This window comes from Heteronotia binoei, chromosome 1 (genome assembly GCF_032191835.1).
Source record: "Heteronotia binoei isolate CCM8104 ecotype False Entrance Well chromosome 1, APGP_CSIRO_Hbin_v1, whole genome shotgun sequence".
Lineage (NCBI taxonomy): Eukaryota > Metazoa > Chordata > Lepidosauria > Squamata > Gekkonidae > Heteronotia > Heteronotia binoei.
Window position 1 is genome coordinate 42096323 of NC_083223.1, and position 27360 is coordinate 42123682.

Sequence of the window (27360 nt, forward strand, 5' to 3'; positions counted from 1 at the left end):
GTCTCCAAGTTCCATCTGCCTTTTAGGCTCATAGGAACTGAACTCAAATCAGAACTAAAGTGCATGAGGAGAGATGATACTATTATCACCCAACCATGACGTCTATGGTGTGTTAGGACAACTGGTATTCTTCCACTGCCTTAAACCTTTGAATGCAAGAATTATTGGGCCAGGAGGCTGCACTCATACATCACAAATAAACCAGTTAGTTTATATTGTGAATGAGACTGAACTGAACCTTGTGAATGAGACTGAAACCCTTGGGTTCTTTCCCCTACCGTTCGTTTGTATGTTTCCTTTGTCTTCTCTCCTCCTGTTGCATGTGTAATCACTGTGAATTTTCTGAGGTGGGGAATGTTTTCATGTCTGAATGAAGGTTCTTTAACAAATGAGAATGTGTTTCTTTCCCAGCAACAGATTTTAAATTATGATTTAATCTTAGTTTAGAATCTGTTTATAGGGAAGAAACAATACCCTGCTCCAATTTGCTAATGTTCCAGCACAGTTCAGTGAAGGACTTTCTAAATTAGGAGGTCTTCAACTGAAGCTCTGCACGCAAGGGAAGGAGAGAACATGTGCATGAGAGTGGAAATTTAAGGCTTGTTCATGACAAGAATGAATACAAGTGTTTGTTTTGTCTAAATGGAGCATTACTGGATATGGTATCCATGTGAGTAGGCAATAGAGGAAACTTTCCCCTTCCAATAGAGGAATCTCCTTCTGTAGATTGTCCAACATGAAAATATTTTAAGATATTCCAAACGATTTACAGTCCTTCTCTTTCCTATTTTCCATTGGATTATTCTTGTCTGAGGATAATTCATTTGAAACTTTCTAAGTTTGTGTTTTCTTGTTGAAGCTGTAAATTTTAACAATTTTGATTTTGAATGAAATTGCCAATATAGTATGGAACAATATGGGAGTTACTCAGAAATTACTAAAACACATTTCTATACTTTTGTTTTCAAACTTCAGATTCAATTGCATGTTGTAATTTTTGTGCCATAATGCTAATAGCAATGTTCAATTTAATTTTAAATGGTAATTTTTCAGTTATTTTCTTTTTCAAACAGCAGAGGGCAATATATAACCAACAAAATTCATTCTGAGCTAGTTCCCCCCCACCCCAAAAGCCCCTTTCATGTGAAGCCATGTTGAATGAGCAAATGTCTATAGAGTGGTCTGCGAGTTTTAAATGTCTCCTTCACAGGAAATCCACAATGTAGCACTGCAGGGTTGTCCAAACAACTGCACAATGTCCACTTTTGTGCATATGTTTAACTTTGCTCACATCACTGGACAATGTCTGTTTTCTTTTTATAATAGATCACTTCAGCCACGTGCATCTAGTATTAGGAAAGAAGCAAATGATATTTACCCTAAAGGGGTGGGTAAGATGAATCATGGTGTGAATTTGTCATGGATTAAAATTTGCAGGTTTGGAGCAAACAATTTTTAATACAAAAGTCAGACCTTGTATGAACTTAGTTGCCTTAACAGGACATTACTGTATGGATTTTATTGCTGAATTTAGATCCACTTAAACATACCATTATTTTTATTTTACAGTTTTTGAATTGCAGTGTGTGCTTGCTTCTGTTTCAGGACAGTTTTTGATCAGTTGCTGGATTTTTTTATTATTATTATTGCCAGACTAGCCATTACTGTGCATTTTGCAGGCAGTCATTCTTGCTATAAACTACAATAAGAATTTTTGCCTTTTATAAATGGATTGAACAGGACTGGCTAATCTTAAATTTTCCTCTAGTTAAACCTGATTGATGTGTTGCCCAAACATTTCTGCTGTAACAGCCAGGACATAATACAGAGGCGATACTTTTCTGCTCATTAATATATGCCCGCATGTTATGTGATCTGTTCACTATTAATAATAATATGTGTCGTAAGGTTTGCAATTTGATACATACATCCATTCTTTCCCCCCTAGAATGGTAGTGAATAACTGGAACTGTATTATGTCAGCAGGATACACTGATTCAAGGATTTCATGAACAGGTAGAGAATGAACACAGGTGCCTTTTGTTGATACCTCTTTAATTTGGGGAGGCTGTCGCTCTATACTGCAGGATTCCTGTTCAATGCTGCAGGCCTCTGTACTTAAGAGTAAGTTCCCATTGAACTTGGTTGGACTTACTTATTACCCACTATGTACTGAATGTGAGTGCCAAAGGCTCAGGTGCCTTCTGCTGTAACTAGAGCAAGAACACTGGAGCATTAAGGTTTCCTGTAATTCTTCCAGATTAATTAGAGGTTTTGTGTTGATCCATCCACACTGCCACCAGCTTCTTGATGGGCAGCACTTATCGAGCAAGGAGTTTGGGCATATATTAGCAAATCTGCTTGAAGAAAGCTGTGGGAAAGCTGTTGGATAGCTATTCAGACATACACATGCACACTCAGGATTCTTTTCTCTGGTTTATTTTATTTACACCCCACTTTTTTCCTGTTTAGGGACCCAAACTAGTTTATAGCTTTCTTCCCTTCGCTATTTTATCCTCACAACTAGAGATGTGATAGTTGCAAAAATTATAAAGCTTCAATGAAAAAACACCCCCCCTCCTTTTCTGGGAAAAGGCAGAAATGTGGGGGGAGATTTAAATACAGGGCTTTTTTTGTAGCAGGAATTCCTTTGCATATTAGGCCACGCACCTCTGATGTAGCCAATCCTCCTTGAGCTTACAGTAGGCTCTGTACTAAGAGCCCTGTAAGCTCTTGGAGGATTGGCTTCATCAGGGGTATGTGGCCTAATATGCAAAGGAGTCCCTACTACAAAAAAACCCCCTGTTTAAATATATACAATAACTAGTTTCTTCTCAAACTTCTTTTACTGATTTGGCAACATAAAACACATAATTTATAACTTGCTTGGCATATAAAATTGTACTCTGGCATATTGTTGAAATTAATTTATTTACTTGGTTCAGTTTCTATCCTGCCCTTCCTGTGAACGGGCTCAGGGTGGGTTACAACATGGGTTATAAACCAATAAAATCAAACTTTAAAAACTGAAGAATCTTCAACCCCAAAACGATGATGTTCAGCTACTTCAGACTGTTTCCATGGTGTCTTGGTATTATTCAATTGAAAAAAAACAGAGGGTTAAATAGGGATGTCAGATGGTTAATGCCCTACCCTTGGCTAAACCAAGGCAGGGGTTGTCATCTAGAGTCCTCAAAAATTGAAAACCTTATAGTAGATGATAACAGGAGGGGCCAGATGGTATTTGATGTTTGCTGCCTCACCCAAAAGCCCTGCAGAACTGTAAAAGATCCCACAGGGCCCTGCCTGATCTCTAATAAGACCTCACTCCACCAGGTTGAGGCCAGGGCCAAAAATGCCCTGGCCTCTGGTTGAAGTTAGAAACGGAATTCTGTTGGCAGCTGGTGCAATATATAAATGTATTAATTTTCTATAAGAAATTCTGCAAGAATAACCAATTATTGAGAAAGAGCTGCAAATTGCTGCACTTTATGGTACCATAACACATGATAAAAGGAGGTACTTCTTCACCCAAAGGGTGATTAACATGTGGAATTCACTGCCACAGGAGGTGGTGGCGGCTACAAGCATAGCCACCTTCAAGAGGGGTTTAGATAAAAATATGGAGCACAGGTCCATCAGTGGCTATTAGCCACAGTGTGTGTGTATATATAAAATTTTTTGCCGCTGTGTGACACAGAGTGTTGGACTGGATGGGCCGTTGACCTGATCCAACATGACTTCTCTTATGTTCTTAAAACAAATTGTGTTGTAAGCAGAATAAAAATCATATGTATTATTTGGACAGATATTGTCTCAAAACATTGAATTCTTTTGTAATGCATTATGATTAAACATTATAGCACGTGAAAGAGTTGCCAAATTTATGTACATTTAAATAAAACCAATTTTTGAAAATGTTGTATATGTGTACGACATAAATATTTCTTAGTGCTCCCCTAAATTTACCTCTTTTTCAATCAAAAACATTCAGTTGTCCTCAGACTTTTCCATGCTATACAGTTTGAATGTGGAAAACCTTGCCTAAAGAAGTATATTACTGACCCTAAAAGAGAAAATATAGTAGTGCTCCCTAAAATTTTACCAAAAAATTGGGGACAAAAAGTCCCCAGAAAACTGGAACCCACCAGCCTGAACTTTTCTATTTTTTTCTGAGCCTTTACAACTCTACTAACAACAACTCTGTGAGGGAGTTTAGCCTGAGTGTGTAGCTGACTCCACCCAACAAGCTTCCATCACAATGAGGGGATTCGAAACTGGGTGTCCAGATCCTCATCTGACACTCCAACTACCACACCATGTGGGTTGAAAGTGTTACAGTGTCATGGGTGCTGGGGGCCCTGCAGAAGAAGCCGAGCCTGCAGAAGAAACTGTGCCCCTGCCACCTGCACCAGTGCCCCTGCCTCCTGCTGGAGAAGATCCAAGCCCCCCTGCCTCGCCCTCTCGGGTGGCTCATGTGCGTGACCGCCTTCGTCAGGACCTCAGGGATCGGAGGAGGGCGGCACGCTCACGAGCAAGACGCTCCCTGAGCCCTGAGTTTTGAAAGGATTCTGGCCCTTCTAGGAGTGAGGGTGCTTGAGTCTCAGCAGGATCCTGGCTGCCCTCTGAATCAGCAATTAGCCCAAATGGGCAACAGACAGCAGAGGGCTATATAGCTGTGGGCTTTGAGAGAAGGCTTTGTGGAAGCAACTAGTCACTTACCTGATGTTCTAGCATCCACCTCGGCTTCTGACTTTGGCTTCTGGACCCCCTGACTCTGGCATTGACTTCTGGACCCCCTGACTTCGGCTTCTGAACCTCTGACCTATGATAACTGGACTGTGATTCGGTTTTGGTGCTTTGGACCCTCCTTGCTACCCAGCTACAGACCTTGGACTGCCCCTGGACTTCGCCTGGCCTGGCCCCAGCCCGTGACAAACAGGAGTTCAGATGTGTATGTAGAGCTGCCATGCATTCAGAATGGTGCATATATTTTCACATTGAGAACACAAGTTGATGATCTTGCAGAATTTCCTCTAAAACAGGGGCTATCTGTCCTCTTATGGGAACCTAGAGTGTTAGGCTTACATTGCTTTGTCATGTTGCTTGATCAAGGGAATTCTCCTTATTTGTTTTATGAACTAACACTTCACAAATAAACTCCAGAATCCCTTGAGATAAAATGCAATTCAGTTTAATGTTGGGTCTGGCTTTGCAATAAAAATTGTCTTACCATATTGGATAACTGGTGATGGATTTTGCAGCAATGTTTTGATATCATAGATCATGACTTTCTTCTGTATTATTTATCTGGAGTTAGCACTTCCACACCTACCAAAGGAAAGATTTGGAAGATCATAATAAGAGACTGGTGCCTTGTCCAATGGGAATTGTTCTGTTGAATGCCTTAGAACAGGGGTGGCCAAGGGTAGCTCTCCAGATGTTTTTTGCCTACAATTCCCATCAGCCCCAGCCATTGGCCATGCTGGCTGGGGCTGATGGGAGTTGTAGGCAAAAAAAGATCTGGAGAGCTACCTTTGGCCACCCCTACCTTAGAAGCTCCTCAGAGAAGACATATTCGAAGTTAGATTTCATCGGTAGGTAGAATGCATCCAATTTTCATCATACACCAGTGTGGACAGGTGGCTGAAGTCACTAATGCATGGCATGAAGACCAATACAACAACAACAACCTTTATTGGCGTAACAGCACAATAAGCAAGGGAGAAAACATATATTACCCCAACATTGCATGAAGACCAATAAAACCACGATCCAGATAAGAATGATGTTGATTGATGTCTTTAAAGCCACACATTGGCTAATAACAGACTGGCACTTTAGTTAACTCAGAGAAACCTCTGAAGTCGACCCAAGAAATCTGTGCAGATGGCAACATCTGCTGCCCATTTTCCTCCAGTCCTCCAGGCACCTGAGACTGGCTCAAAAGGCTACCGCTTACAAAGTGGTAGCAAATCTTTGAGCCAGCCATCAGTTGGCTTCCCGTTGTCTGGACAGGGAAGGGTGCAAGTGAGGCAACTTGGCAGTGTGGAACTGCCAAGCCACCCAAAGCTGTTCCCAGGGGGGTTTTAAAAATAAACCATTCAGAGTGCTGGAGCGCTTGTGCACATGAGCACTTGTCTCCTGAGGGGGAAAAAAAGAACCCAGGTTCTGGGGTGCCTTCTCGTGCAGAGGTGCCCAGCCGCTGCACAGACGGGATGGGGGCGGCCATCAGGTGAGCGTGTGGAGGTATTGGGACAGCTCTTTTTGAGCCATCCCAATTGGGGACATCTCCAAGCCGCCCCAGAATGCCCATCTGTTCTCAGCCAAGGTGTGCCAGCTAGACTCTTCCTGAAAGACAGAAACCACAAACGTCTCTCAAATCTGTCTTGATATTCATTCTCATGATGAGATTATTGTAATATGGTGTTGTTGGCTGCCTTTGGAAAGTATTCAGCTGCTCCAGAGGATAGCAGCTATGCCATTAACCAGAAACAGTCAAAAGAAATCACATTCATCTAGAGTGGCTACACTGATTCCATATTCTGAACACACAAAAATATTGGTTACTTACCATTTAAAAGACTAAATAACTTGGATTTTGGTTACATAAAATAGTTCCCGTCTACTTTGTTGTGAGATCATATGAAGGTATTGCTCTAGGGTGCTGCTGTTATCAGAGGATTCAACAAATAGATGAGAAATAGAGCAGTAATCTTCAAAGTGGTGTCTATGGACACAGTGGCCTCTGCCAGTGTACTTCCTGCCTATTTCCTTCTTTCTTCAAGCATCTGTTCCCCAAACTATAGAGCCAATCCTGGCTTCCCTCCATTTTATCAGAGCGGGAGGGTCTTTGGAAGACCCCAGTAAAAATCACATTTATGTGTGCAGGGACACCTGTTCAGAAACAGCTGATCCACCATTATAGGACACTTAACTTTGAGGTCAGAGGATGGTGGAAGACAGGAGGGCCTCGCGTGACTTTGTTGGGTCGCAAAGAGTCAGACTCAACTGCGCGACTGAACAACAACTTAAAACCTCCATACAAGCAAATACCAGTCCCATAGCAGCCCTTTTGTGGTCAGCTGTGCCTCCCAGATGGCAGCCATTTTGTGTTGGTGCCCAATGTCTGTTTTTGAAATCCAGAAATTCCCAGAGGCACAACAAAATTAGGAAGCCCTGCATTCTCTGTGGTGGTGTGTCTGCTCTGGAATTCCTTGTCAAGGAAACTTTTCTGATCAGTTGCCTGCCAGAATTCAGGGGAACCTTTTCAAAACAGAATTTAGGAATATTTGTCCCTATTATTAATGGGTGCATATTTTAACGTTTTAGAGACTGGAAACAATTTTGGTTTGTGGCAGTATAAACAACTGAGTCTTCTGATCCTTTAAAGGTAGACATATTGGATGGCAAAAGCCAGAGTCCATTTCATTAGATGCATGATTGATCAACTTAGTCCCCAGGTTGTTTATCCTGAGAACTGGGGAAGAAAGAAAGAAAAGCAGTTCCTTTAACAAAAGACTCAAAAGTCTAAGCAGTGCAAGAATAAGCAGCTATGAGTCTCACTGTGCAGAGCGAAAATGAATTAAAAACACACTGAAATGAATACAAAAAATTGTTGGTGTCATCATGACCTGCTCTCTCACTCCTGACTGGCAGCTTCTGGTGCTGCATCGGCATAACAAGATACATGCTGTAAATATCTGAAGATGAACAATTACTTTCAGCTGCGAGCTTAGCATTTTAAAGCGGCTTGATGAGTTTTTGTTTGGTATTTTTAATTTGGTAAACAGTTTAATTTAGTAAGTCCGTAAAGAGAACCTAGTATGGAGAGAGCTCACCCTGGCAGGTTCAAGTAAGTTAGTTTGGGTCAGGGGCCAGATTCCAGTCTGACCCAAGTTTACCCTTATGACAAGAGGGGAATGTTGACATTAGTGGCTTTGTAGCTGTAGAAACTTCCAAGGTTTAAAGAGCTTTGAACGACTGATAATGGAGAAGGTAATGCATAAGGATTTTAATAAGTAATCTCTAGAAACTAAACTCTGGACAGTATGTTGAAATTTCCTAGTGCTTCCTAAGGTTACAAATGCCTCTTGTTCATGCTCATGGGAGCATCCAGGCTTTGAGCCTGAAACCTACACTACTGTGATAACCTCCCTGACATAAATACTAGGGATAGGCATGACCCAGAAAAATGCAGAAACTACAAACCAAATAGATCTGGGCAGCAGTCATTTTGTAGAAAAATAGGTAGTGAAGCTCATCCAGGGATTGTTATGCAGCTGCACATACTATTCAGTGGACAAGGAGGTGGAACTCTCAGAAAGGTGCAGGAGCTGTGCTCCTGTGAGCTCCCACTGAATTTGAGGCCTGGATCTGGGAGGTTCATTCATGAACCAAACTAGTTTGTGATTTGTGGCCCCACAAACCCTGTTGAAAGGGAATGCAGTCCCTTTAAATGGTGTTTGCTGAAAGCCTGAAAAACAGCCTGCTCCTCGCTTCTCAGCTGCTATGGCTTTCTTCTCTATATTGAAATACCATGAACTGCTTTAAAAATTCATGGAAGTTTGTGATGGTAGACTTGTCACAAACTTTGATTCGCAAACCATGAACAGGGCAAAATTTGTGACTTATTTTGGTTCATAGTTCAGTTTATGCCCATCCCTAATATTGTCTGGCAGTCCAAAAACCCAATGCAGAGATAGTGGGTGCACTCATACACACTAAATAATGCACTTGTAAGTGGATTTTGTGCAATAACAGCAAGATCCACTTGCAAACAGTTGCCATGTGAAAGCACCATGTGTGTGTGTGCGTGTGAGAGAGAGGAGCTTTGGATTAGCCTTTCTGACACAGGCATGGTAGATCAATTTTGTCATTAGCATGGGCCATTTCACTATACTGCCTTCTTGGTGGGACTTTGGGACATAGAGCTGAGAAGTGTGCTTCAGAAAGAGGAAATTACTGAATACCAAAATGTTTTAGGAGAACCTTTCTTAGGTTATATTTAGCAACAAAATAGCTACTGTGCTGTGGGTTTCCCCCCGTGCTGCTTGGTTAAATCAGAAGACTGCAATGATTTGGGAGGAGTCCACATGGGCTACTTCCCATCCTGACATCACTTCCTCCAAACATCAGAGTATCAATACCATTGGAAAGACCCATAGTGGGTCTCCTTGCCATGCAAGAGCGACCACCTCCCACTGTCACTCAAAGTCTCAAGTGCCTTGCCGTTTAAGTCTAGAGAGATCCATCACCCTTCTGACCACTTAAGCCCTGTGACTGGCTGTGTAAAATGGTCCAGCAGAGTCAGTGCTAAGATCAGGAGTCTCCTGGGGTGTGAACAGATGATAGGCCTCAGGAAAATGATAATGGAAAAGGAGGGTAACATTGTTTCACATTACAATGACATAACTGCTGCCCTAAAACCTACTCTCTCCTATTATATGCACAATAACACAGTTCTGAAAAGACGATCTTACGAGTGGTACGACTCAGAATGCAGGTCCTTAAAGAGGCAGGTTACAGCTGGCCTGATTCTGGCAAGGGAATCTCAACTGACGGCTCACTATATGCAGTTAAAAGTCCTAAAAAAACAATTCAAGGAACTTACCCAACATAAGAAAGAAACTTTTATTAAGAAAAACTGGGAGGCCCTGATTAATGCAGCTAAATCAAACAATTCATCGCTTTTTTGGCATACTATAAATCCACTATTGAAAGTTTTCCCCTCAGAAGCTTCAAATCATATTACTGCTGCAGAGTGGGTGGAACACTTTCAGAGGATATATGCCTCTGAAGAGCCCTCTTGCCCCACCCTACGAGCGAAGTTGCTAGCAGAGGACATTCCATCCTGGGATCCTGTCACTTGCGAGGAGGTGAACTCCCTTTTAGGGAGGGTGAAAAGCGGGAAAGCCCCTGGGGGAGATTACATTAGGTCTGACCTACTTAAAGAGCATCGGGATTGGTGGGCTCCAACGTTGGCTTCCCTTTTCACATATATAGACGAGACAGCAAACATGCCAGCCGACTGGGGCTGGGCGATTATTGTGCCCATTTACAAAAGAGGGGGCCATGAACTCCCCTCGAACTATAGGCCAATTAGTTTGCTAAGTGCTATTAGCAAACTGTATGCCTTACATCTGAGGGACAAACTTACGGCCTGGATGGATTCTCAAGGCATTATTGCTGATGTTCAGGCTGCTTCTGCCCTGGAAGATCTCACCTTGACCAGACTTTGGTGCTGCAATTTCTGGTTGATAAATATTTGGCCACAAAGGGCTCCAGACTCTTTGCAGCCTTTGTCGACTTTAAGGCTGCCTTTGATCTGATACCCAGATCCAGGTTATGGGACAAGCTTGCAGCTTCGTCTATCGACAGACGGCTGTTGTTGCTTATGGTTAGCCTTTATAGTAACTCGGGCATCAGGATAAGATGCTCATCTCAAGGCCATCTAACCCAACCAATTTTAGTGAACAAGGGTGTCAGACAGGGTTGTGTGCTCGCCCCCTTGCTTTTCAATTTCTACATAAATTCACTTCTAACCTCCTTTAATGATTTGGCTTTACATCCTCCCAAGCTCGCCGATCGGCATATTCCAGTTCTAGCGTATGCTGACGACGTGCTTATACTATCCAGGACGCAGATTGGTATGCGAAGGGCCCTTCGCCACCTAACCCAGACCAGTCTGCAGGAAAAGTTGGAAATTAATCTAGATAAAACCAAGGTTTTAGTTTTCACCAAACGATTCAAGGCTCATTGCTGGTTTCTAAATGGCAAACCCATTGAGCAAGTAAAAATTATTAAATACTTGGGGGTGATTTTTCATTATCAGGGAAAGCGTTTGGCACATAAGAACTATGTTGCACAATCTGCGCAAAGAACAGCTGATGCCATCTACCGTTTTTACATCTCCAAAGGGGCCAAATTCTTGCCTGCAGCACTAAGGCTGCATACTGCAAAGACCAGGGTCCAGTTGCTCTATGGCGCTGAAATTGCCCCTTACTCAACCACCAAGCCGTTGGAGATAGTACAAACTAAACTCTTGCGCAAGCTTCTGTCTGTTCCCAGATGTGTGCCGAACACTGCCATCAGGTTGGAATCTGGCGTCCCAAGCATCGAGACGTCAATGTGGTTAAATACCCTTTGTTACTTTCTGAGGGTTCTCTCAAAGCCAGGTGGCCTTCCCCATCTGATTTTTTCCGACTCTTTTGTGGGAACTTGGGAGAAAAGGTGTCTAGATTATTTTAGACTCTGTGATCTCTCCCCTGAGTCCCTAGCAATGATGGAACTGAGGGATGCGAAAGAACTTTTGCGCCTGAGGTTGGTTGAGCTTGAACTGAGATCTGCTAGAGCTAGTCTTTCTGCGCACATTTTCTTAGGGAAGCAAGCCGAAGTACTGTCCCCAGCCAGGTATCTTTTCAACATCACTATCCCAAAATATCGGATAGCTTTCTCAAAAGCACGACTCAACGCACTTTTCTCTTCGGTGCTTTTGGGACGTTACGCTGGGTACCCATATCTGGAAAGATTGTGCCCCTGTAATTGCAATGAGGTCGAAACAACTCTCCACATCGTTTTGCGGTGCCCTAATTACAACGACTTGAGGGCAAGATTAATCTCTCCAATTCTTGGGTCCTTGGCGGGCAGGCCGGAGGATGAGCAGATTGCCTTCCTCCTGTCTGATGCTCATTCTGATGTTTCATTTAAGATTGCCCGTTTTTGTTATGTTGCTCAGTTGGAAAGGAGGGAAATTGAGAGTGTAAATCTTGCTTATGAGTTTTAACAATATGTGCAATAGTTGGTGTTAGGAATTTTGTGTAAGAGGTGATGGGTTTGTTTTTATGATTTTGTTTTTGTTTGTATTAAGCTGGTCGGATGACCGTGAATAAAGTACTACTACATGTAGTTCCAGTGTCAATACATAGCTGTCGGATCACCAAGGCTGATGTGAAAAGGCATCTATGGTGTGAGCAATGCTTTGAATGAGTCCACAGTCTGAAGATATAGAACCTGGAATTTGTTATCATTAGGGCAATGGAAGGGACTAGACAAGGCTTGGCTGAACATATTTTAGGAGCAACTTCTTTTATTAGAAGAGAGATAAACTGAGACCCTGGGACAGCTTCTCGCTTGTATCCTGAGAGAAGTCTTCAGGATGACATAATTATACTGCCCTGACTTGGGTGAGGCAGGCTAGCCTGATCTTGTCAGATCTCAGAAGCTAAGCAGGGTCTTCCCTGATCAGTATTTGAAACGGGGACCACCAAGGAATACCAGGGTCATAATGTGGAGGCAGGCAGTGGCAAACCACCTCTGAATGTCTTGTATCATAAAAAAGGTAACTGTCAGTCAGCTGTGACTTGATGGCAAAAAACCAAAATCTTACAGTCGACAAATTGTGAAGTTCTCATCTTCTTTTCATGTCCAGTGTACTGGATTTGTTTACTTGTTTAGAAGAAGACACCTGTGAATTTTAATCCTGCATTTTTTTTAACTGATTAAGTCCAGCAGAATGAAAATATTAAAGCAAAACTAAGTGAAAACTAGCTTTGTGTTGCCTTTTCAGACTCATAATTATCATCTTTTGACTAATTTCTGTGGTCTCACCACTGTTTTAGATGTGTTCAGGCACATGACATGTGTCTTGATTAAGGTAGCTCACACACATACAATGTTCCCTGTTGCCAAGGCACAGAATTTTTAAATGATCAAGATCTTGAGCAATTTAATTTTTCAAACATAATTTGTCATTGCTTTAAATAACATTTAAAGTCCTAAATGATTCCCAGTTGGAATAGCTTATACTTTAATGCGCTGGAGAATATTTTTCTTGGAACACCCATGGTGTGAGAGAGCTCGGTTTCTACAAATTAGTTCAGACTCATTAAGCGTTTAATTCAATACCTGTTGTTTCTATGGATCTTTTGCACAAAAGCTGCTTATACCAATTTTGCTTGCTGGGGAAATGAAAGAAACCAATAACTGTAGATGGCAGGTCTAGAAAACTTAATTTAAAATAATCATTTAGCTTTTTCAGGATTTTATTTTTGAAGCAATAACACCGAAGGATTCCAAAGCATCAGCAAGTTGCTTGTGATGTGCAAGTGCTAACTTGCATTTCCCTTTTATTTTTATTGCTGTTTTACTGTGTGCACGTCACATGGCAATATTCAGTTCTTTGAGCTTTTTACAAGTGTTACCTTAAGTGAATCCATGTAAAAATGAAGAGTACCCATATCTCTCTGTAATGATGTAGTAGGGCTTTCAAGGGTCTTGTACTTGAATTCAGTCTGCTCTCAAAACTAAGTTCTACTGCATTCATTAATATATACAGGATTTTTGCATAAGATTTTTTCCAGTAAGCTGCAGGCAAAATTCCAAAATTGTACTGGATTTAGATCAGTGTCACCACCAGAAATAAAGAGCAATTTCTCACTAGGCTGGTTCCAGTCTTGGAGCTCTTCCCCCCTCCCCCCTCAGTGCTTCTGTCCAGTTTCACACAAGCTGCTGCAGGGCTGTGACTTGCCTCACCTCTTTCCTCTGAAAACTGGTTTCTGTTTGCTGCCAGAAAGAGGCAGGGTGAGTCACAGCCCCGCAGCAGCTTGTGCGAAATCAGACAGAGGCACCAGGGGGAAAGGGCTCTGAGACTGGGACAAGCCTAGTACAAAATCAGTCAAAGTTTGTATTGCTCTGGATGGGAGAGTCTGCAGGTTGGGAAGAATATTGTTGGGGCTATTCTGGTTTTGGTCACTGTGGTTAGCAGGAATCCATCTGCATTGATGGAGTTATCTGTCTTATGATATTTCTATCTCTCCTTTCCTCCAAGAGCTCAAGGCAGTTTCCCACTTTTTGTTCAGAGCAGTCCTGTGAGATAAATTGGGCTGGCAAAGTGTATAGCTCAGGATCACTAAGTGACTTTCTTGGCTGAATGAGGATTTGAACTTCAGTTTCTTAGAACCTGTTCCACCCCTCTTAAAGCTACACACTGACTCTTATCACATGGCATTCTAAACCTCTAAATGACCTCCAGTCTGTCACAGAGCCAGGGCTTTTTTTTGAGCAGGAATGCTGTTCTGGCAGGCTTGGCATCAGGGGGTGTGGCTTAATAAGCAAATAAGTTCCCTGCTGGGCCTTTTCTACAAAAAAGCCCTGTGTGAAACAATGGTGATGTCAGGGGTTGTAGCCTAATATGCAAGTAGGTTCCTGCTGGACTTTTTCTACAAAAAAGCCCTGCACAGAGCTATCCAATGTGCTGCTTCAGAGCCGCCATATTGTACACACATTGGAAGGTTCACCCTTATGGTTCAAAAGTTAGATCTGGAAATACGATCATAGATAGGATGAGGAAACTGAAGCAAGTAAGCCACTTTCTTATTCTCTGTGCATTTGTCAAATCACAGAGAAAGGAGTTGTTGAGGAACTGAAATGTAAGGGGTATGTTGGTAAATAACAGTTGCTTGTTGTGTGTGTGTGTGCGTGCACATGCAGTGGGAGAGGAAGCAGCAAAAGAGGAGTGTTGTCTTCATACCCTACATGTGCCTTCTCACAAAGCTCTGATTAGCTCCCCTTGGTAACAGAGTGCTGTGCTACATGAACTTTTGGGCTAACTGAGCAGGGCTGCTCATGCTGAGTGTAATCAGCTAGAGTTTCTCTTCCTCCAGTATCTGAAACTAAGGCCTGAAGAAGGTTTCAGATCTTTGCTTATAGGAAACCCTGGTTAGACTCAATAATTGCTATGTGAGTGAGGGGTGTAATCTAGGGATGGGGATGCTTTCCCAAAGCAGGTTTCTAATTTGTTAACCATCTCCATAAATAACATAAATTAATTTATTAACTGGCTCCATAAAGTACATGGGATTTATGTTTGGACTGACAGAGCCATAAATGACCTCCCATAAATAAAGACAAGCATTGTAAAAGGTCACATTGTGGAATGATAGATATTATATACATCTATTGTGATAAGCCAAATGAGGAGCATGAAACTTAACAAAGTACAGTTGAACAATCCAACTTTCCCCATTATGATAAAAAGATGAACTTAAAAGTGCTACTAACAAAAACAAATGATTGAAATGAGCTGATTCATTATCCCTGAACACCTAGAGCCACAAATCTTTTTGATGTTTTAGTGTACTAAAAACGCAGCAGATGCTTCTCAGATGATTCAGAGGAACAGGAGAATACTGTCCCTGTGTTGCACTTGGGAGCTTGCACATCTCCATGGAAGAGAGTGAGATGCAAAAGCTGTGGTTCAGAAATTACATAGATAAGCTGCTTGCTAGCATTCTGTTTTCTGAGAGAAGGACTTCGTTCATGAAGATGTGCAGAGAAAACACTGATGGCATATTAGTGTTGACATGCTGTATCTTTCTCTTGATTATAAACAATTTTATTGGTAACATATGGTAGCAAATCTATATCAATATCTTACAACCTAAAAAGAAAAATTTATCTACCCCATATCTTACTTTTCTCCCACCCCTCCCCCCGTTACTTGACCCCCGCCAGTTTTCTTTACTTAAAAAATGGATCTTGCTGTATCTTTCTCTGATGTTATGGAAAGGTGCATGGAACAACTTCATGTTTCCTGTTTCTCTCCCAATATATGCATGCAGTGGTGCCATGTTATAAAGCAAAAAAAAGGTAAAGGTAGTCCCCTGTGCAAGCACCAGTCATTTTTGACTCTGGGGTGATGTTGCTTTCACAACGTTTTCACAGTAGACTTTTTATGGGGTGGTTTGCCATTGCCTTCCCCAGTCATCTACACTTTCCCCCCAGCAAGCTGGGTGCTCATCTCACTGGGTACTCATTTAATTATAATAGTACTCTGCAGAAAACCTAGGATTTGCTACCAAGTACATACTTGACAGGAAGCCACAGTTTATCCATGATGAGTGTAATATATGCATGTGTAACCATATGGCTGTTGCATCTAATTTTAAATTATAAAAAATATAAATGGAAACCTGCTCTGTCATCATAGACCTTCTTTCTTGCTGATTCAGTGCACCTGTGTTTGTGACACAGGGAAATCAGGTATGAGACACATTTGAGCCCTTTTTGTACTCCTGGAAACATACTTTAGCCCCAGTGGGAGCACACTGAGAAGACCTGGTTGGCTCCTTCTGGAGGTATGAGGTCTGTTTGGAATTTGAAGGCATCCAGTTCTATTCCACTTGTTGTGGTGTAAGACATTGTGACTCTAGCATAAACTGTTTCCATGGAGCTGCAGAAGAAACAACTGATATCCAAAGATATGAGTTTATACTGTTTGTCTTACAACGCCTTACCATGTATTAGGTTGGTTTGTGAGATGGGAACCAAAATGCACTTTATATTGTAATCAAATTTCACTCATAAGAACATGAGAGAAGTAATGTTGGATCACGCCAATGGCCCATCCAGTTCAACACTCTGTGTCACACAGTGGCCAAAAAATGTGTGTGTGTATATATATATATATAATGTGGTAAGTCTTTTTTTAAAAGTTAAGGTTGGAAGCCTACAATTGCATTATAATCCAAGATGCATTATCTTTTCAAATTTATTTTTAGCATGAACTTCACCGTGATTTAAGGAATTGTATTTTGTTCAGTGACTCTTCTGCATAAGTAGTTACTGACAGTGAAATAATAACAATGGGATCAAGTGTGAGGTTCTGAAAGAGGTTTATCCGTGTTAAAATTATTTGCATTAAATTACAAACTTTAATTTTAAGAGTGCAATTTTTTCTCTTACAAATTGATTGTGCTTAACTTGTATTGGTTTCTGCATATTCTGAGAAACTGTTACCAGTTTCAGAAGATTTGACATACCTGCTCATATATGTAGTATATGGAGAGTATATGCACATAGGTTTTCAGATGGTACCATTGCCTTCCTTGAAATTTATTGTGAACACGCAAAATGTGGTCAACCAAATCTTGGGAGAATCCCAAGGCCAGCTAAACCAGCAACTGATTTTTACTCAAGTTCTTTGTCTGTAGTTCACAATCACATGCTCTCAACAATAAGAAAAACTTCTCCATGTACAGGGGAATCTGTTCTTCAGGGGAAGCCATCGGAGGCTGTCCTAGACTAGACATTGTGGGATGTCATGTTAAATGCTTCTTGTAGCTACAAATGTAGCTTAATTGAACACTTTTTCTTCATTGTAGTTAGGATTCCTCAAAAATATTTCCTTACTGAAACCTTGGGGATTCTGGAGGCTATATAATAACATCTTGTATGGAAATTAATTTCCAATTTAGCTCAGCCAGACAATTCCACAAGAATTTCTAGCCCCCAGACATTTTTATTAACCTGACTGCCCACATATGTGAGGAGCCCCGTGGCACAGAGTGTTAAAATTGCAGTACTGCAGTCTTAAGCTCTGCTCACGACCTGAGTTCGATCCCCAGTGGAAACTGGGTTTTTCAGGTAGCCGGCTTGAGGTTGACTCAGCCTTCCATCCTTCTGAGGTCGGTAAAATGAGTACCCAGCTTGCTGGGGGGAAAGTGTAGATGACTGGGGAAGGCAATGGCAAACCACCCCATAAAAAGTCTGCCGTAAAAACGTTGTGAAAGCAACATCACCCCAGAGTCGGAAACGACTGGTGCTTGCACAGGGGATCTTTCCTTTCCTTTTCTGCCCACATATACTGCCTCAAGCCATTTGTAGCATAGCAGTAGCTGGAACAAAGAAGAAAACTCTGCCAACTAGTCCCTAATTGCAGAAATAAATGAGTGGCTATTTGAGAGCTGAAGTTATATGAAGTAATAAAATACAAATATGTTTGATACAGAAGCACTGTAAACTGCCATGAGCAGGTGAATAGAAAGGTGGTAAAAATAATATATTGAAAAGTAATATAACCAAGGCGGAATTGAGTGTATTTCAAAAACCTAAATAAGAATAGTTTGGCTTTTCTTGTATAAGAAACAAATGGAAAAGAATGGGACTGTGCTCATCTCTAATTAGAATTGTTGTGCAAAAAAAAAAAAAAAAATCAGAGATTTGGGAATCCCTGGAAAAAAATCTACAAAATCTATTTGACAAGAGGCAATAAGAAATTAGTGTAAATATCACAGGCAATGATGAATCTACCTTACTTTTTTCAGTGTTCTGAAATGTTGTCTTGTTCCTGCCTCAGTAATTAAGGCAATTTCTGTGTATCTTTTTGGTTGCTTGGGGTTCCTCCTATAATTAGCTGCTGGGGTGGATCCTACCACTCCACTGAGCAAAGTTTGAAGGCTTCTTCCAATCTGAGGCGACTTCCTCCAATGAAAGACCTCTTAATGTAGAGGAAGGTTTCTTAGACTTTTGGAAAGCTCTTTGGATGGTGGTTGGATCCACCCACTGAATGCCATTTGCACTACTCCCTAATAGTCTTCCTTATAGTTTGTATTTTCATCAGAAATAAGTATTATTATTGTTTCAGTGTGAATGAGAAGAGCAGAACATGTCAAAACCTTTGCTTTTTATCCGTGTTCTAATTGTGCAGATGTAACTCTTTATGGTTTTGTTGTGTTCACTAGGTTTGCTGGTATGGGTAACCTTCTTAAAGTCCTTTCCAGAGAAATTGAAAACAACCCACATTTTTTCCTGGATTTTGAAAGTAAGTTCAAAGACTGGAATATCATTTCCCCTGATTTAGGAAAATGTTGAGAAGGAATGTTCCTTCTCCTGATTTGCTTTAACAGATAGCTATACAAATGATCTGACTTAATACTTTCAATATTTGTTCTCCCAGAGCACTTTTCCTATTCCTTTTTCTATTTTTCAGGAACCAAATGGGGATCTTTAAAAAATTCTCACTTGTATAGGGTTTGATCAGGGGCCAATTTTTTTCTTTGACTTTGAAAGTGAGCAAAACTTCCCGCTTGGCTTGCATTCTTTTCTCATTTTTATTCCTAATAAATTGTAAATTGTAATGTACCATAATGTATGGCAATACAGCATACACCGCTTACAGCTTTCCAGTGTCCTCTTAACAGCTATCTGATCAGATAATCCAAAACCTGAATACCATGTTTCATAATCACATTAGCATGATCTATTAGCTAATGATCCAGTACTGCCATGTAATCTGGCAGTTTTCTGGACAGGGGGTTGCTATAACTTTCTTGTTTGGCTGCTAGCTTTTTTATCTGAAAATGTTTTAATTCAAAGGCTAGAACTTCCAGAAAGTGGGTTGGATCCAACCAACTTCTCTGTTGGTGAAAAAGGGAGATGATTGTCCTCTTTGACCACCAAAAAAGCTATGTTGAGGATCATGGGAACTGTGTGTAGAAAAGCCATGGGAAATTAGGGGTTGTAGTAAAATGTGAATTTAAGTGAAATAAAGTAAAAAGTCTAGTTAGATCCAACCCACTGATACCAGGGACACTGTAGTGTACCATTCCAACATTAATTGTATCAGAGAGAAGAGTGAGGCAGCCCTCAGGATTTGTAAACAAATGGATTGATAAGCAAATTGCTTTGCTATTTTTTAAAAAAAGTATTTGCTGTCTTGTGGACCCTGATCAGGTGTAAGGGTATCATAAAAATATTTAAAATATGCTTCCTAGCCCTTTCCTCCCTCACCTCTGGATGTACAGTGATTGTTGTAAGTGGCTTGTGGTGTATTCCAAAAGAATTTATAAGCAAATTATTTTGCTTTATTTAAATTAAAGGTGTTTGCTGTCTTGTGGACCCTGATTGAGTGGAAGGGTAGCATAAAAACATTTAAAATAAATATATATGAGAGTAGACACTTTTTAGAACTTGGTTGTCATTGTCAAAAGGAAACAACCAAACTTATGATGCCTGCCCACAATTACCTCAATATTTATTTAGAATTTTAGTGAATGGTTTTGTATCTACCTGGCCTATGAAAGATGATGTGAAATTGTTTATGTGGCATCTTACTTGTCATCGTTGAATTAACAGAATTATATACATTCATTTTAAAAAGTGAAAGTGAGTGCTCAATTGCATTTTACTAAACTATACAAATATCTTTTAAAATTTAGTTTTCAGATACATTTTCTAACTACATCTTTCACTGGATTATAGCAAATATATGTGATCATAAATGCATGTTGTTTGGGCATTTCTGTGAAAATTCATTTGCAACCCATATATATTTTATGCTGTTTTATATATATATAACAGCATAAGACATAATAAACTATGCAGTAGGATTGTGGTAACAAAACTGGAAAATAATGCAAACAAACAAAAACTATCAAAGTGTGTCCAAGACTAGTAAGGCCTTTGAAGGCAATAATCAGAACGTTGAATTGAACCCAGTAACAGACTGGTAACTATGGAGTATTTACAGCCAATGGAATATATGCAAAATGAGTATGTCAGAAATGCTTCACTTGCGAAGAGTAATTGGGCTATAGTGTTCTGCACCAACTGGAGTTCCCTTTAAAGGCAGATTCATGATGAATGTCCTACAGTAGTCTACATAAATAGCGCGGATCTACATGGCAAAATCAGTCACATCAAGATAGGGGTTTATCTTTGAGGCCAAATGAATCAGACAGAATGCATTTTTGCAGCTGCATTAACATGCTTCTTCAGCAATAATGCTGGATCCAGTATAACTCCTAGGCTCTTAAATGAGTCAGCAAGCATCAGCTGGATTCCATCAACTGGGGAGCAAAGTGTCCTTCAAGACCCCTCAGCCTTCTCAACCTACATTACCTCCATCTTGTCAGGATTCAGTTTCAATTTATTCATGCTTAGATATTTAGCCACAGAAGTGAGGCACTGGTTCAGAATCTCTACAGCATCACTAGGTGGTTTGGTTAAAGAAATACAGATGCTGGATGTCATCAGCATATTGTGCTAAAATACTTCAAAGTGAGCTAGGCCCAAATTAGCTGGTGCAGCGGTAGCAGCAAAGTAGCATTTCTTTGCTGCTATCACTGTCACCTCATGGATCTTCTAATGAGCTTTATAGCACATCTGTCAGATTCAATTCAAGTTTTCTGTCAACACTGTTCTACACATTTCCCAGTCCTCTTCAAGTCACCCAGCTCCATAGCAAATAAAAGTGCTGGATTCTGCCTTGAGGATGGGAGAGGTCAACAGCTTCAGCAAACTCTTTTCCATTTGCAGGAGTTAGGATCCAATCCTTTGTTTATGATGTGAGGAGAACGCTTTTTTTTTCCTAGTATGACATTAGCTCCAGAGCAATGTCCATGTAGTAAGCATCTCACAGATATTTCAAAACTGCTGTGTCTTCTGAAAAATGAATATTAATTATTTAGCTGTAATAGGTTGTGTTTCATGGTGCTGGAGGTAACATTTGTTTGACTTTGAATATGGTTGATTGTTCCTTAGAGAGTCCATGCTGATTCTTCCTCAATAGCTTTTCAAAAAATCTATTTATTTAGGAAGACAGTGGGGATATGGGAAAGGAAAATGGTGTGTGTGTGTTATACAACATAATTGTGTTAGTTGGGAAGAGTCATGTAATACAAAATGTATGTCAGAAAATATTTTCCCTTACATTCCCTTCATTATAATTTTAAAGATATTATCTGTAATATACAATCATTCTTTCTTCTGTTGGGAAATGATAGTATTAAACATTTTAAGTTTCAAACTTTGTAATTAATCTATTTTGATTACATCATTGGGTTTATCATTACTGTGTATTCAATATTACATATTTTCGCCACTTTGACATATTCATTCGAATTTTAACAGATAAAAATATATCAAGATGATCTCATATCAGGAACCTATTTATATTTGAGATATTAAATTTAAAACAGATTTTAATCCTACTTCTGTTTCATTACCATACATACATATATATTTTAGACTGCTTCTCATTCTAAGTTTGTACACATAGTGCACATAATACACACTCCATCTCTCCTCAAGTTTAAAAATAAACCTGTTTCTCCGGTAGGTTGTTATTTTGGCCATTACTGCATATGCAGCAAGTTTATTTTTCCATTCTTTGAGTGTGGTCAAACATGCTAAATATTGCCATTTCAAAAACTGTTGAAAGTTGGTTTTTTCTACAGCAAAATCCAGTTGAAAAAGTGCCTTAAAGTGGACTGAAAGTGCATTATTTAGCATGTGTTACCACACCCTTCTAAACGTAGATAGATGTCCAATTTCCATTTTGCTGTGTAAATAGTTCTAGCCATTCTCACCATATATTTGAATATCTCTTTTAAAATATTTGGTAATTTGTTAGGCATAATACCTAATAGCATGTTTAGTTACCATTGGGAATTTAAACTTTAATATGGTCCACATTTTTCAGTGTATTTTTTTCCAGAATCTTTTTTTGTTTTTTCACAAGTTCACCACATATGAAAGACTTGACATTTCCAACATTTTCATTTGTGGTTTTTATCTGCTTTCTCGATATTGTCCCCTAATAGCTTTTATTCATTGATGTGCCTACTAATTCTATCTTTAATAATGGATTCCACCAATTTACTCAGTATTAACATTAGACTGTCCAGCACATAATTTCCCAGATCTCCTCTGGAACCTTTTAAAAAATAGATTGCATATTTTTGTCAAGAGATGCACATGTTGCCATTTGAGTTCTTTCAGAACTCTTGGATGTATGCCATCTGGGCCTGGTGATTTGTCAGTTTTTAATTTACCCACCAGTTGTAGGACCTCCTCTCTTATCACCCCAGTGACTCAGTCCGACTTCTGAAATCAGCAGTTGTGGAGTGGACAAGCACCTCCCATCTTCCTCAGTGAAGAAAGAAACATTCAGCTTCTCTGCCATTTCCCTGTCAGCCTTTAGTAATCCTTTTACCCACTGGTCATCGAAGGGCCCCACTGCCTCCCTGGCTGATTTTCTGCTAGTAATGTATTTGATGAATTTTGTAGTTTTAAATATCTCCAAGTGCCCAAAGCATTTGACTCTCCTTTTCTTCACAACCCCCTAATTTGAGAGAAGTTAAATGTGATTGTGTTGGTCTTTTTTGGGCAACTCCCTGTTTACATAAATGCTAATCTTAATAGCATCACACTCACTATTCCCAACTGATGCTATCATATTTACATCTCTCACCAGGTCTTGAGCATTATTTAGGACCAAGTCCAGGATCACCTCCCCCTGGCAGGTTCTGTGACCATTTGCTTTATGGCACAGTTATTTATTTATTTATTCCGGGATTTATATCCCGCCCTTCCCACGAGTGGCTCAGGGCGGCTTACAACAAACAATAAAACAATAAAATCGGAACAGCGTAATTACATTTAAAATCAAGCATTTAAAAACCTAAAAACCTTAAAAAAATTTTTTTTAGCATTATTGAGAGAATCAATCTTTTTCTCTTGGCTTTCTCCTGACACATATTGACCCAATCAATGGGTGGGAAGTTAAAATCACCTATTATGATACAGTTATTTCATTTAGCTGCTTTCCTTAATTCTTTTGCTGTTTTTAAATCTCTCTCTAACCTTTGATCTGGTGGGCAATAACAAATTCCCAGAGTTAAGTTTCCTTTGGGGCCCACTATTTCTACCCATAACACTTCTTTAAGCAAATTTATTTATCTTAGATTCTCAATTTTACTGGACCATATAACCTCTCTGACATACAGAGCCAGTCCACCTCCAACCCTTCCCTTCCTGTCCTTCTGATTAATTTTATATCCAGGAATCACTGTATCCCACTGATTATTCTCAACTCACCAAGTTTCTGAAATGCTTACAAGGTCTATGTTCTCCTCTGATACTAAGCATTCCATTTTCTCTTAGACGCTTCTAGTATTTGTTTTTAAACATCTGTAATTCCCCAGACTTGTAGCTTTCCTCCTGTGGCCTCTAGACCTCATCAGGCAGTCAGTATTGTTTGTCACCATCTTGGTGGCCAATCCAATCAATTTCACTATAGAACAGTAACAGCTACCCCTTCATCCCTTAGAGATGAGCTATCCTGAACCAGAGACATTTCCTTTCCTGTTGACTTTCCCTCTGGATTTAGTTTAACAACTGCTCTGCCACCTTTTTGTTTTTAAGCACCAGCAGCCTGATTCTTTCTTGGGACAAGCGAAGGTTGTCTCTTTTTAACAGGTTCTGCTTGTTTCAAAAAGCATCCGAGTGCCTAACAAACTTGAACCCTTCCTATGCCATTGTCTCGTCCATGCATTGAGAATCCTAGTTTGTGCCTATCATGACACAGATGGGCGTGGGGGTGCCACCTGATGTTGCCCTGCTCTGGAATTAGGGTCCCTTGGGAAGTCCCAGAGTACCCTCCCCAGCCCTTCAGATCCCTTGCTTTGGCCAAGAAAATAGGCGAGTAGGCCAAGCAGAGTAACAAAGAACAACAAAAAGATTTATTTTACACAGGAAAATCTATAAAGGGCAAGTGAACAGGTAGTATGCTTTAAACTATATAAATAACGTGGGTGAAGGAAAATAAACATAAAGTCCCTAACGAGACTGAACTTAACTGTCCCTTTTCTGTTAGGCCCCAGGCCTCGGCCTGCTCACTCTCTCCCTTTGAGTGAAGGTCTTCCTCCTAACAGCAGCTGTCCTGCCTGCTTGACCTCTCAGGAGGAAAGAACAGCATCTGTCTCCTGAAAGAGCATTTAAACAGTTCGCCTCAGAGCCTACTTGGATGCTGATTGGCTGAAACCAGTGCCAAGTGCTCTAGGGATTGTAGGCTGTCTCTTTCTACTGAGAGACAGGCTTCACAGGCTCCCTAGGCCCACTATGCCTCTGTTTCACAGCACAGCACAGATCATGACAGTGCCTATCTAACTGGCCCTGCATGTAGAACAACCAACAACCTGTTCACAGTTCACATTACAGGCAAAAAAGAAACACTGTGATATACTGGGTAACAATGTTTAGTAAAAGGCAGGCTTGTTTGATGCTTTGGGGTACACTGCATTTTAGAAGGGGTACTTGAGACTGTGTGCCTCTTCCAACTGTGGTAGTAGGAACCCTCTCTTAAGTAATGTGAAGCTTGTGAAGATCCTGAAGGTTGCTGGCTGCAGGGCCGCTTGCTGCGAAGGACAGGATTGAGAGAACCTAGCAGCCTTGCCAAATCTTGAATCTGCTTGTTTGCTGGTCTACTTTGTTTGTACCCCTTTCTTCCCAGTGGAGATCCAAAACAACTTATTATTCTGCTCTCATCATTTTACCCCCACAACAACTGTGACATAAATTAATCTGAGATTGTGTGACCAGTCCCAAGGTCACCCAGCAAGCTTCTATGGACACATCAGATTCAATGTGAACTGAATTATTGTCAACTGAATTATTGTTTCATGCTGGTTCCATTTGCAATCTACTGCTTTGAACTGTCTGCTTTCTTATGTTATGCTCAGATGCTCAGCCTACAGAGGGAGAAAGGGAAGTATGGAACCAAGTCAGTGCTGTTTTACAGGATTCAGAGAGGATGCTGTCAGACCTGCAGTCATACAAAGGAGCTGGACAAGAGATTAGAGACGTATGTTCATCACAAAAGAATAATCAACATCACTCTGCAGTATTTTGCATTCTACTCTGATGGGAGGGTTGTTTGATTTTTTGTTTTAAATTAACTGTGTGTTCATGATTCATGAGAATGTTCCTGATCTAGTTAACCCTTTGTCTCAGAGATTGCGACCACACCCAGGTAATCAGAGGAAGTTGCCCAAAGAGTCATCTCACTGAAGCTCAGAGCAATGCTTCCTGGTGTTAAATTAAAAATACAGACGCTTGGATCTGACTAGTGTTTCTGTGAGTGGAAGAATGTGACTTCTCTGCCTTCCACTATGTCCCAAAGAGCATCCTTGAAATACAGCTCTTGGGGGACCCCTAGGAACAACATTTCAGGGGCAGAAATCCTTCCACCCATGGCTGAATTCGTGCCAGAGCTACTCCTCTTACATGCACCACACACACATTTCTGCAAGTATTTTCTAAATCTGCTTTAGCTATGTATGACTAAGAGGACAGATGACAAAGTCTGCTGTAGGATGAGAGAATTGCACCTTGGTGGTTTCTAAGCATTCCTGTCAATTCTGCTCCAAATAGTGACGCCCCAGAAGAGACTTTAACAAGCAGCTTGGCTTTGGGATCTGCATCTCTCTCTGAGTTGCAAAGATGGTGCCATGATTACATTGCTGTTCATTTATTCAGCTCCCTTAGTGTACATGGTGCTTTATTTGGTAATGTACGTAGGGGGGAAATAACAATTCTCTGTCTCAAGGAACTCAAACTAAAAATTTTCAATAGAAAAAATTAGGGAAAGGCAAGGCTAACAGCAGTGGACTTTATTGTAATTGTTAGCATCTGCTGAAAGAATTAACTCCTTTTAAATAAATGAACAGTCTTTATGGGATGTTGGCTTCAGGTATATTCAAATGTGGGAACATGCTGTGGTGAATTTTGGCTGTTTTGTACCACAATTATGACTGTGACATTGGTCCTGTTTTTCCTTCAGGCAATACAAAACCCAAATGATATCCAGCTTCAAGAAAGAGCCTGGAATTCAGTCTGTCCCCTGGTGGTGAGGTTGAAGCGATTTTATGAATTTTCCCTCAGATTAGGTGAGAATTGTTTTATTGTCTCAATAGAATTTCTTGGCTTATACCTTCTGAACGCTTTTTGAGGTGAACTGCTGTTATGCTAGTTTGATATCTGAGTTGAAAGTGTCTTTGCCTTCTGGTGTGTGTACCTCTGAATGCTACTTGTCCATAGCTCAGTCCTAACGTGAAAAAAAATCCTTTGACTTCTCCAAGTCTGATATTATATACTGCCAGCCACATGTATGCAAAATAATACTTAATTACTTGTATTGCAAAGACTAGAAAGAGGGATTTAGACAGGGGATGTCTTGAGAACTTGGAAGAAAATGGACCTGCGTAGTGGTATGCAAAAGATAAACAGAATAAGAGGGTGGTTTATATAAGAGCCTCTGCGTGTAGAGTCTACATACAAGTGTCTGGGAGCAGGTATTAGCCTGGAGGGACTTGCCATAAGCATTTTCCACAGGTGTGGACTGGTTTTCAGTGCAATTAAAGAACTTGAAGGTTCTTCCCTTCCTCACCCCCCCCCCAAAAAAAAATTAGCTAGACATGGGTCCTTCAGTGATTTTATTTGTTAAACATGTTGGTTCCCAGCTGTTATGAACGACTCCATTTTCCCAGATTCTCAAAAAGAACATAATGCAAAAGGCTTTTTCTCTAATAATGACTGGTAAACTAATGTGTGTGTAGACAATCAAATAAAAGCCAGATGCAGAGTTTTGCTTATAAAGTGTTGAAGCCTTTAACAGTTGACCTGCCCAGTAAAACAGCACTGCAAATATTGGTATACACAAGTTTGAAAATGGCATTTTAATCAATGAAAGAAGTTTGTGCAATTTCATTTTCTTCTCTCCCCCCCCCCCCCCCGCCATAC

The 27360-nt window shown here is 40.5% G+C and overlaps 1 protein-coding gene across 1 annotated transcript in view; it reads left to right on the forward strand.

The window, feature by feature from the left end:
- The window catches only part of CYRIA (CYFIP related Rac1 interactor A), a 66587-nt gene that overhangs the window by 18558 nt on the left and 20669 nt on the right, over positions 1–27360 (forward strand). Inside the window, exons 3-5 of the mRNA XM_060233669.1 lie at positions 18522–18601; positions 25302–25423; positions 26402–26507. Of these exons, the coding sequence (XP_060089652.1) occupies positions 18532–18601; positions 25302–25423; positions 26402–26507 (298 nt within the window). The 5' untranslated portion in view covers positions 18522–18531. The remainder of the gene's footprint in view (positions 1–18521; positions 18602–25301; positions 25424–26401; positions 26508–27360) is intronic.